At 47.5% G+C, this 12,535-nt stretch overlaps 1 protein-coding gene across 1 annotated transcript; it reads left to right on the top strand.

Annotated features, from left to right (window-relative positions):
- Positions 1 to 722: 722 nt before the first annotated feature.
- On the top strand, positions 723 to 2,528 carry LOC141022681 (uncharacterized). Its single transcript, XM_073498944.1, has one exon. It carries the CDS (start codon positions 723 to 725, stop codon positions 2,526 to 2,528), a length of 1,806 nt encoding a protein of 601 aa, XP_073355045.1.
- Positions 2,529 to 12,535: the final 10,007 nt, after the last annotated feature.

The following is a 12,535-nucleotide window of genomic DNA, read 5'->3' as shown; positions in this document are numbered from 1 at the left end:
GGGGCCACTTCCAGTTGTCGCCTCGGATCCGTTGCCCATGGGACCCTCCACCGCCCCGCTAGCGCCAACTCCCCACCTGCCCTCGGATGGTGGGCATCTGGCCGGCCCCTCTGAGCTGGTGCATGTGGCACCGATCCCACCAATCGTGGCATCCGCTTCTGGTGGCGTGATTTGCAATGCCATGCAAACCCCTTCACCTCCCCCTCCTCCCCCGCATGATGGTACCGTGCAAACCGCTGTTTGCACTGATCTGGTGATTAGTTCAGGCCCGGCCCCTCACGTTGTTGATCGAGGCGCCCTGGCTGAGTTTGTCGATGCGTTAGCTGTCCACCCCCAGCCCATCCTGCCGGCTCCCCCGACTCGCCGCCGCCGGAAGGAGATCCCCGCCAATTTCACCCCTCGACGCAGTTTCCGAATTGCGAAGGCCGACCGAGGTTTGGGATCCGAGATGAAAGCCAAGAGAGTGCTCCTCCGTCGCCTTGGGCTGATCAGCGACGATAGCGCGCAGATCTCCGATGAGATTCTGGCCAAATATGCTCAACTCTTTGAGCAGCCTCTTGCCGAAGACGTCATCGAGGCGTTCGCCGATTTCTTCGGATGGAGCTTGCCTCGGCCCCCGTCGTCCACGCTGCCGAGCTCCCCCCCCCCCCCGCGCGCCTTGCCGCATTGAGGCATAGGCCGCTTCGTTCTGCTTCAGAACGCTCCGCCCCCCATACCTTTTTATGGAGTGTAATCAAAAGATTCTTTTCTGGAATGTGCGTGGTTTGAACAATGGCGCCAAACGCACTGCTGTCCGTAGCGTGATCACTGCTACTTTGCCCTCTATCGTGTGCCTGCAAGAAACCAAGCTAGCGGCCGTCACCGATTCTCTTGTTCTAGACACCCTCGGCCCTCTCTACGAGGGATTCTACTCTCTGCCTGCAGATGGCACTCGTGGTGGCATCATCCTCGCCTGGCGTAGCCCCGACGTTTCCATCTCGAACCCCCATATTGGAGATCACCACATCACGGCTCTTGTCACCCCGTCGGACGGCAGTGGCCATTGGTGGCTCACCAGAGTCTATGGCCCGCAGGAGGACGCGGCCAAACTCGACTTCCTCAACGACCTCCGCGACGTGCGTGCATCCCGCATTGGTCCGTGGCTTCTTGGGGGAGATTTCAACATGATTGTTGCGCCCGACGAGAAGAACAACCCGCATATCAATCATCGTTGCATGAACAGATTTTGGTGGTTCATTGCCGACGAGGAGCTTCGTGATCTTTACCTCCACGGTCGCCGTTATACCTGGTCTAGCGAGCGCGAGGCTCCAACGCTTGTCCGCATCGATCGCGTGCTTTGCACATCCGGTTGGGAGATCACCCATCCTAACTGCCTGCTCCAATGTCTCTCCTCCGCGGCCTCCGACCACTGCCCCCTGCTCGTGGATTGTGTCTCTCGCCCGCCCAGCGTGCGCCGCTTCCACTTCGAGCGCTTCTGGCCGAAGCTCGACGGGTTCCACCACATGGTCTCCGAGGCGTGGAACTCCGTCCATCCAGACCCTGACCCCAACCGGCGCATCGTGGCGCGCCTCAAGATCACCGCTCATCGCCTGCAATCTTGGAGTGCACGCACCATTGGCAACGTCTCCCTCCAGCTCAAGGTGGCTCGTGAAATCATCGCTAGACTTGACGCCGCCCAGGACTTCCGGCCGCTCAGCCACGACGAGGCTTGGTTGCGGCGGAAGCTTAAGTGTTCCTACCTTGGGCTGGCCTCCCTTGAGCGGTCCATCGCGCGTCAGCGCGTCCGTCTCGCCTGGCTTCGCGGCGACGACGTGGCTGTCTCCTACCTGAATATCCACGCCTCTCATAGGAAGCAACGGACCGCCATTACCTCCCTCCAGGTTGGCGCGCAAACCGTCACTAGCCACGACGCCATGGCCGAGGCCGCCGTCAGCCACTTCTCGGGCGTCCTTGGCACGGCTGAGGCGCGGGAGTTCTCCATTGATCAATCAATCCTACGGCAGTACACCTCCCCTCTTGATGACCTCGACGAGCCTTTCTCCGAGGAGGAAATTTGGCGCGCGGTGCAGTGCTTACCATCTGGCAAAGCGCCAGGGCCAGATGGCTTCACGACCGAGTTTCTTAGAGCTTCCTGGGACATCATCAAGCAAGATATCTACGATGCGTTCAACAAGTTCTACACCGCCAACGGGCGCGGCTTCCAAAAGCTTAATGAGGCGCTTCTCACCCTTCTCCCCAAGCGCGCGGACGCAGCGGCGCTCTCAGACTATCGCCCCATTAGCCTCATCCACCTTATCGCCAAGCTCTTCGTGAAGGTCCTATCGCTTCGCCTCGCCCCAAAGCTTGGCGGCATGGTTTCGACTAACCAAAGTGCATTCATCGTCGGGAGGTGCATCCACGACAACTTCTTCCTGGTTCAGCAGACGGCCCGCCTCCTCCACAACCTCAAGTCACCGCGCATGCTGCTCAAGCTCGACATCGCTAGGCCTTCGATAGCGTCTCGTGGCCTTTCCTTCTGGAGACACTGAGACACCTTGGCTTCGGGCGCCGCTGGAGGGACTGGATCTCGATCCTCCTCTCTACCGCCTCAACTAGGGTCTTGATCAACGGGTAACCCGGGCCGCCCATCGACCATGCTTGCGGGCTGCGGCAGGGAGACCCCATCTCTCCTATGCTATTCACCATCGTCATCGACGTCCTCAACTCCATGCTTCTCCGCGCGGTCGATCTCGGGCTCCTCCGTCGCCTCACGCCCAGGCACGCGAGTTCCAGCATCTCGCTCTATGCCGATGACGTAGTCATCTTCTGCCACCCTGACCGCCATGACTTGAGAGCTATCAGGGAGATCCTGCGCGTTTTCGGCGTCGCGTCCGGCCTGCAGACCAACTTCGCCAAATGCTCCGCCACTCCGATTAGGTGCACCGACGAGCACACGGCCCTCATCGCCGACGAGATGCACTGCCCCGTAACGCAGTTCCCTGTGCAATACCTGGGTCTACCTCTCTCAATCCGCAAGCCGTCTTCGTCCAGCCTGCTGCCCATTGTGCTCAAGCTCGAGCGGAAGTTATCTACATGGCGCGCCTCCATGCTCTCTCGTGGTGACCGGCTGGCTCTCGTTCGCCACGTCCTTTGCGCTATCCCTACTCACTTCCTCACGGCCATCGCCTTCAACCAGACCATTCTCAAGAAGGTCAACCGCATCATCCGTGGATTCCTCTGGGCCGGATGTAAGGATGCCAATGGCGGTCAATGTATGGTCAACTGGCAGCGAGTTTGCCGGCCTATCCATCTTGGCGGGCTGGGCGTCCGCGACCTACAGCGTGTGGGCATCGCCCTCCGTGCTCGCTGGCTTTGGCTTCAGCGCACCGATCCCTCGCGCCCCTGGAGCCACTTGCATATCCCGCACGATGCCACTATCGGCGCCATCTTCCGCACCTTGACCACTTGGAGCGTTGGCTGCGGCGACAAGTGCATGTTCTGGACTGACCACTGGATTGACGGTCATTCGGTCTCCGAGATCGCTCCTCAGCTCTTTCAACTGATCCCGAAGAGACGGCGCAAGATTCGCACGGTCCGAGATGGTCTATCCCAACGCTCCTGGGTTCATGACATCCACGGCGCTCTCGGCCCGGAGGCCATGGTGAAGTATGTGCAGCTTTGGCGGGCGCTTCGGCACTTTCAGCTTACCGACTCTCCGAACACCATCCGTTGGCGCTGGACCTCTTCAGGCACCTACTGTGCCAGTTCGTGCTACCAGGCCCTTTTCCTTGGTGCCTGTGAGGAACCACACTGGAAGCTCACGTGGAAATCATGGGCTCCGCTTCGCGTCAAGTTCTTCATGTGGCTTGCCCTCCAGGATAGGTGCTGGACCGCCGAACGTCTCGCGATACATGGCCTGCCCCATGAGCCCGCCTGTGCCCTCTGCGACCAGGAAGATGAGACGATGCAACACCTGATGGCTGGTTGCTCCTTCTCCCACCAGGTGTGGTACGATGTTCTTGCTTGGGATCGCTTCCCCACCGATCTGCCGACCGGAGACACCGACTTCCTTACTTGGTGGGCCTCTTCTTGTGCCCTCGCGCCCGCTGCCATGCGTAAAGGCATATCCTCCCTCATCATCCTCACCGCTTGGTGGATCTGGAAGCATAGAAACAGCTGCACCTTCGACGGGGACCGACCCTCTATCTCCCACCTGTGCTCCACCATCAAGGACGAAGCGCGCCTTTGGGCCGAGGCCGGCGCCGCCGCGATCACCAACATCATCCCAGAGCGCTAGACTAGGGTTTTCTTGGGGATGAGCAACCCCGTCTGTTTGCTCGACGTCCACTTCCATGCCTCCCTTTTGTGTACATGGCATAGTGTGACGTCCTAATCCCATGCTGTAAACACTCTCCTTCTATCAATGCAAAGATACGCATCCTTAGCGTATTCGCGAAAAAAAAAGAGGAAAATCAGAAGCTATGAAATAGCAATCGTCGAACACTGCCGCTGCCGCTCCCACCGAATGTCCTCCATTCTTCATTGTGTCAATCACCTCCATGTTGTCAGAGTTGACGACAAGGCGATTGCATCCCGCCTTCTGTGCAAGGGATAGGCCGAATCTTAGAGCCAAAACTTCTGTTGTTCAAATATCAGCACACCAATCAATCCTTTAGTTTCCACCAACAATGAATCTTCCTATGTCATCTCTGAGGATAGCCCCAGTTGTGCCCGTAAGCAATTGAAAAAGGCATCTACATTCAGCTTAACAAAACTCATAGGAGGTCTGCTCCATTCGCGTGTTGGTGTGCATCCTGTTCCACCATAAATACCAAGCTGTAATAGCGATCAATTCACGTGCATTTTGAGAAGCCACTATCACTAAATCTTGATCTGGCATAAGACGTAAGAATTCCAATACCGCCTCCCCCGCATGATCAACAGCACAAGCTTTCCTGATCACCTCATGCAATCCTAACTTTCCCCCACACCTTTTTTGCCTTTCGACACATAAATAAGACGTGTCTTGTATCTTCTGCGCCTTTCGAGCATGATGGGCAAATGGGTGATACTTTCATGTGCCTATTGGCAAGCATAACATGGCACGGGAGGGGTTCCATGCAAAGTACGCAAGATGAATTTTTTTACCTTTGCAGGACAAGATAGTTTCCAAATCTTACCCCAAATAGGATTAACATTGGTTCTTCACATACCGTTTACATGTTGCAATTTTGTCCCATGTTGCTTGTTCCATTCTTTCAAATAAGCCGATCATACAGTGAAAAGGTCATTTTTCTCTATAGCTCCGAGCAATGAAATCCGATATATTATGCATCAGAGGGGGATTGCGAGCATCCTTTGAGCATCAATTGGCCACAACGTTTTGTCAGTTTTGTTTCTTTTCTTTCTGTCAAACTTTTTAGAATTGACTGTGTGCATCTTAATTATGCAGAGGCCGGGTGTCACTCATAATGCTTTTTGTATCCGCTTGATGCTACATTTTTTATAAAATAAAACCCCTTTATCAAAAAAATTGGCCACAACGTTTGTCTCACCAAATCTTCATCCCAAGAACTCGTGACTGGATCAGTGAGATCAGAAACCTTTTGCAAGAGATGCCCCCTTCTAGAAGTAATGACTCCTATTCGCACAATTTGGAATCTATGCATCTCTCCAAATATCAATATTTTGTCCATTTCCAACCCGCCAGATATAACCATTTTGTAGAGAATGCACTCCCGCCATAATACTTTGCCAAGTAAAAGGGGAACCTTTTTTAGGTTTGCATTCATTAAATCCCCTTCCGGGAAATATTTAGCTCTCAATATAAAAGCACATAAGGAGCCGGGATTATCAATCATACGCCGTGCTTGTTTGGCTAACAAAGCCAGATTGGAACAATGTATATCTCTGAAACTCATACCTTCATAATTTTTTGGGACACACATCTTCCACCACGCCATCCAATGCATCCTCTTCTTGTTGTCCTCGTCACCCCACCAAAATTACGACATCGTGCCAATGATTCCTTTACAATTTTTTTAGGAATTTTGAAGACTGACATGGCATAAGTTGGGATAGCTTGTACAAAAGATTTGAGCAATATTTCCTTTCCTCCAACGGATAACAATTTTTCCTCCATCCACTTTTTTCATGATAATTCAATCAATCAAGAATTGGAAGCAATCACTTTTGTCCATACCCACATTTGCAAGCAAAACCAAATATTTATCATTGAGTGCTTCAGTCATAATATTCATAATTGTACATATTTGCGCCTTATCTTCCACCTTTGTATTGGGACTAAAAAATATACTAGACTTTTCAACACTTACAATTTGCCCCGAGGAGGCACAATATGAATCCAAGACTAGTTTCAAAGCCTCCGCATTCATAGTACTTGCTTTCATGAGGATTAGGGAATCATCAGCAAAGAGAAGGTTTGAACTGAGGGTGCATCTCTACTAACCTTTATTCCAGATATATTTCCGTTCTCCTCCGTGTTTTCTAAAAGGGCAGTCAGTCCCTCTATACATACCAAGAATAAGTATGGAGAGAGGGGATCTGCTTGCCTCAATCCTCTAGTAGGTTTAAAACTCTCTGTTTCTTCCGTATTAAAATGAACCCGGTATTCCACAGAGGATACACATTGCATAATCAGATTTACCCAGTTCTCTTTGAATCCCAATTTGAGCATAATGTCCTTCCTTCATAAAAGGCCACTCTACTCGGTCATGCGCTTTGTACATGTCCAGTCTGATAGCGCACAGGCCTTCATTACCATTATTTTTTTCTTTATTGTATGGAAGCACTCATACGCCACTAAAATATTATCAGTAATCATACGCCCGGGCACAGAAGCACTCTGAGTCGTACTAATAATTTCTGATAGGATTATCTTCAAGCGAGCTGCAATCATTTTTTAGATAACCTTATACACCACATTGCACAAACTTATTGGTCTAAACTGAGTTACCTTTTCTGGAGAATTCACCTTTTGGATCATTACAATGGCAGTATCATTCCAACCATCAGGAATAGAACAAGTATTTACCGCCTGAAGTACCTCTTTAGTCAGGTCATCCCAACATGGACCAAAATCTTTTATCAAAAATAGCGTGCAGACCATCCGGATCTGGTGCTTTTAAGTCTCCAATGTCAAAGAGGGCCTTCCGAACCTCCTCTTCCATATAAGGTGCGAGAAGCTCATTATTCATTTCATTAGTCACTTTCCTTACTACAAGAGATAGAACCTTCAGATTCGGTTGGGCATTTCTGAGGTGAAAAGCTTTGAAAAATACCCCATAATGTGGCTTTTCATCTCCATATCTTGCACCCAAACACCATTCTCATTAAGCAATTTTTTAATTTGATTTCTCTTCTTTCTAGTCGTTGCCGCATTGTGAAAAAGTAGGTGTTATGATCACCATGTAATAGCCAGTTTGCTCGGCCCCGTTGTAACCAGTAGACCTCTTCTTGTTCCAAAAGATTTTCAATAAGGAGTAGGGTATCCTTTTGTCACGCTTGAGTTTCTGCATTCATAGGTCCCCTTCATAGTTTTTCTAAATGTTTTATGAGTTTACTTATTCTTATTTTCGGTCCCTTCAGTACATCACAATCCCGGGTACGCAAATCCGCATGCACCGCCCTAGTATGTGCAGTGAGAGACGGTCCAATACCCAACATTTTCGCCTTTTTCCACGTTGTGCGTACAATTTCTACCACTGTGGCTTCTTTGAGCCATTGAGCTTCAAACTATTTCATTTGACTTCCATGTTGATTAAACATGTTACCATCGTAATATTACGTGTCCAGGACAAGGGGTCGATGATCAGAGTGCACATGTTCTTCGTTTATGATTGCAGCTCGAGGGAACTTATTCGCCCACTCCACATTACAAACCGCACGATCAAGACTCTCCCTAATCTCGCCTCTCCTCCAAGTGAATAGATCACCGATATAGCCCATATCTTCTAGACCGCACTCTCCCAAACAATTACGAAATTCTCTCATCATTGCATTAGGCCTCGCATTCCCTCCCTCTTTTTCCGAAGGAAGTAAAATTTCATTAAAGTCTCCCAAAATGACCCAGCGGTGGTCGCCCTTATTATGCAGATTGCGAGTATCATCCCAAGATAGATTACGTTCATTCCAATTCGGGTGACCATAAAAACCAGTAAAACGCCACTGTACAACATTTTCATTCATAAACAGAACATCAATAAACTGAGCCGACACATAGTTCAAAACAACTTTATTCATCTTTTGATAAAACAAAAAATGCCACCGGCCCAACCATCACTCTCCACTACAAACATTGAATCAAAACTTAAAACACGAGGTAGCTCATTGGCTTTACATTTATTCAAATGAGACTTTGAGAGAAATACTAACTCGGCCTTGATGGGCCCTTGTAGATCCAAGAGCTCGCAATTTGTCGTGTGGGAGAGCATACCACGGCAGTTCCAACCTAGGGTTTTCATTTGGCCCGGCGGTCCCCCTCTTATCTGATGCGCCAACATCCCCTTTCTCTTCTCCAACTGATTCCCTCTCCTTCTACACATATTCCTCTTCCTTTTCATCTATCTCTTTAGCTACATGTGTGACCACACCATCTTTGTCCGTCACTGTTTCCACTCTCCCCATACAAACTCGCTTGGATGAAGCATCCATATCATCATACAGCAAGTGCTCATAACTATCCACATGTTTTTCAAAAGAAAAAACTATATAACTACCCGTCGAGCGAGCCTCTACTGCGTGTCTCCTTTTTTACCTATTATTTCCTTGCGAGCGTTCTCAGAGTTGCCCATATCTCCTACTTTTTTTTATCTTTCCTCCCCTTCCTCTTAGGGTGGTCTTGCTTAGAAGCTTTTCCAATATTGAACTTAAAAAGATTGTTCACAGCAGCCGAGTCACCTGCATTAGCCGAAGCCGCAAGGCGAGCAGCCCCTGCCCCTGAAAGATCCTTTAGGACTCTCGGCTGGAATAGTAGCTCACAAAATCTCTATTTTTAACACTTTTCACAAAATCTCTACAACTCAAGTACTCCCACTGTCGCGGACCAACCTATGGTTGGATGGTTAGAGGTACAATGGTATCCCCAGCCTACCAAGGTTCAAGTCCACCTTGTACTCAATCATTTAGAATTTGAGTAGAAATTTAGTCACTGTAGTCCAACAGTTTTGTTGGAGTATAAATTGTTTATGCACAAGTTCAGTTTGTAAAATGTGTACTATTAGGTTACTATAATAATACTACTAGGTTATGGACAAGTTCAGTTTGTAAACGAGTAGTAGGAGTACAAAGTTCGGTTTGGAAATTCGGTTCATCTAAATTTCAGTAAACTTACACACTTTAATGAACTACAAATTCGGTGAACTTGATTTCAATTTGAGGATACCGCTTATCGTTAGCGTTTCGGTTGGCTGGGGATTAGAGATTAATCGAAAATCAGACGACTATTAATCGATTAGTTTTTACTTGCAATTCTCAAGTTCCAAGCACTAATAAGGTAAAAATGAAAAGAACCATCAATGTGTCTAAGCCTTTAATTGAGACAACACTACATCAATACATATAACTACATATTACATGTCAAACAATGAGTCAATGACAAAAAAATAGGACAACACTACAAACACATGTCCTATTGAACGTGGGATTGAGTGTGATGTGCGGGAGGCTACTGAAGGGGAGACCCTATTTTGGGGTTTCTGGCCACAGTGGGCCGACGTGATTAGTCGCTAGACTCTCGATTAATCGTTGATACATCTCCGTCGTATCTACTTTTCTAAACACTTTTGCTCTTGTTTTGGACTCTAATTTGCATGATTTGAATGAAACTAACCCGAACTGATGTTGTTTTAAGCAGAACTAGCATGGTGTTGTTTTTTGTGCAGAAATAAAAGTTCTCGGAATGGGACGAAACTTTTTGGAAATTTTTTATGGAATAAAAGAAAAATACTGGAACAAACTTCCACTGGAGAGGGGCCACTAGTTGCTGCTACCTCTTGAGCACTGCGTTGGTTTTCCCTTGAAGAGGAAAGGGTGATGCAGCAAAGTAGCGTAAGTATTTCCCTCAGTTTTTGAGAACCAAGGTATCAATCCAGTAGGAGGCTACGCGCGAGTCCCTCGTACCTACACAAAACAAATAAATCCTCGCAACCAACGCGATAAGGGGTTGTCAATCCCTTCACGGTCACTTACGAGAGTGAGATCTGATAGATATGATATGATAGTATTTTTGGTATTTTTGTGATAAAGATGCAAAGTAAAATAAAAGCAAAGTAAAAGGCAAAGGAAATAACTAAGTGTTGGAAGATTAATATGATGAAGATAGACCCGGGGGCCATAGGTTTCACTAGTGGCTTCTCTTGAGAGCATAAGTATTTTACGGTGGGTGAACAAATTACTGTTGAGCAATTGACAGAATTGAGCATAGTTATGAGAATATCTAGGTATGATCATGTATATAGGCATCACGTCCAAGACAAGTAGACCGACTCCTGCCTGCATCTACTACTATTACTCCACTCATCGACCGCTATCCAGCATGCATCTAGAGTATTAAGTTCAGGAAAACAAAGTAACGCCTTAAGCAAGATGACATGATGTAGAGGGATAAATTCATGCAATATGATAAAAACTCCATCTTGTTATCCTCGATGGCAACAATACAATACGTGCCTTGCTGCCCCTACTGTCACTGGGAAAGGACACCGCAAGATTGAACCCAAAGCTAAGCACTTCTCCCATTGCAAGAAGGATCAATCTAGTAGGCCAAACCAAAATAATAATTCGAAGAGACTTGCAAAGATAACCAATCATACATAAAATAATTCAGAGAAGATTCAAATATTGTTCATAGATAATCTTGATCATAAACCCACAATTCATCGGTCTCAACAAACACACCGCAAAAAGAAGATTACATCGAATAGATCTCCACGAGAGAGGGGGGAACATTGTATTGAGATCCAAAAAGAGAGAAGAAGCCATCTAGCTAATAACTATGGACCCGAAGGTCTGAAGTAAACTACTCACACTTCATCGGAGGGGCTATGGTGTTGATGTAGAAGCCCTCCGTGATCATGCCCCCTCCGGCGGAGCTCCGGAACAGGCCCCAAGATGGGATCTCGTGGGTACAGAAGGTTGTGGCGGTGGAATTAGGTTTTTGGCTCCGTATCTGATCGTTTGGGGGTACGTAGGTATATATAGGAGGAAGGAGTACGTCGGTGGAGCAACAGGGGGCCCACGAGGGTGGAGGGCGCGCCCTGGGGGGTAGGCGCGCCCCCTACCTCATGGCCTCCTCTTTTGTTTCTTGACGTAGGGTCCAAGTCTCTCGGATCATATTCTTCCTAAAAATCACGTCCCCGAAGATTTCATTCCGTTTGGACTCCGTTTGATATTCCTTTTCTGCGAAACTCTGAAATAGGCAAAAAACAGCAATTCTGGGTTGGGCCTCTGGTTAATAGGTTAGTCCCAAAAATAATATAAAAGTGAATTATAAAGCCCAATAATGTCCAAAACAGTAGATAATATAGCATGGAGCAATCAAAAATTATAGATATGTTGGAGACGTATCAAGCATGAGTAGGATATAATCCACCATGAACATAAATATCGTGAAGGCTATGTTGATTTTGTTTCAACTACATGTGTGAACATGTGCCAAGTCAAGTCACTTAAATCATTCAAAGGAGGATACCACCCCATCATACCACATCACAACCATTTTAATAGCATGTTGGCACGCAAGGTAAACCATTATAACTCATAGCTAATCAAGCATGGCACGAGCAACTATGATCTCTAATTGTCATTGCAAACATGTTTATTCATAATAGGCTGAATCAGGAACGATGAACTCATCATATTTACAAAAACAAGAGAGGTTGAGTTCATACCAGCTTCTCTCATCTCAATCAGTCCATCATATATCGTCATAATTGCCTTTCACTTGCACGACTGAACGATGTGAAAATAATAAGAGTGCACGTGCATTGGACTAAGCTAGAATCTGCGAGCATTCAATAAACAGGAGAAGACAAGGCAATATGGGCTCTTGGTTAAATCAACAATAATGCATATAAGAGCCACTTCAACAATTTAATTATGGTCTTCTCCTATCGGCCCCCAGAGAAAAGAAATAAAACTATTTACACGGGAAAGCTCCCAACAAGCAAAAGAAGAACGGGAAATCTTTTTGGGTTTTCTTTTTGATTACTACTACTACAGCAAAAAGTTAAACTAACTAAAAGCTACAACTATTTTTTTTGTTTTTCTTAAAGTTTATTAAACACACAAGAAGAAAGCAGGAAAAAGAAAAAAATAAACTAGCATGGATATTACAGTGAAAGAGTATGAGCACCGACATCTAGTAATGAGTGTGTGAACATAAATGAAATGTCGATGAGAGGTACGTACTCCCCCAAGCTTAGGCTTTTGGCCTAAGTTGGTTTATTGCCACGGATGGCCTGGCGGATATCCATAGTTGTAGCCGGGGTCGTACTGAGATGAAGAAGACTCTGATTGCCACTGGCTGGCAGTCATC

The sequence above is a fragment of the Aegilops tauschii genome, chromosome 5, assembly GCF_002575655.3.
Source record: "Aegilops tauschii subsp. strangulata cultivar AL8/78 chromosome 5, Aet v6.0, whole genome shotgun sequence".
In the NCBI taxonomy this organism is placed as follows: Eukaryota; Viridiplantae; Streptophyta; class Magnoliopsida; order Poales; family Poaceae; genus Aegilops; species Aegilops tauschii.
The sequence above is the reverse complement of the archived record's forward strand: the minus strand, read 5'-3'. Positions and strand labels throughout refer to the sequence as shown.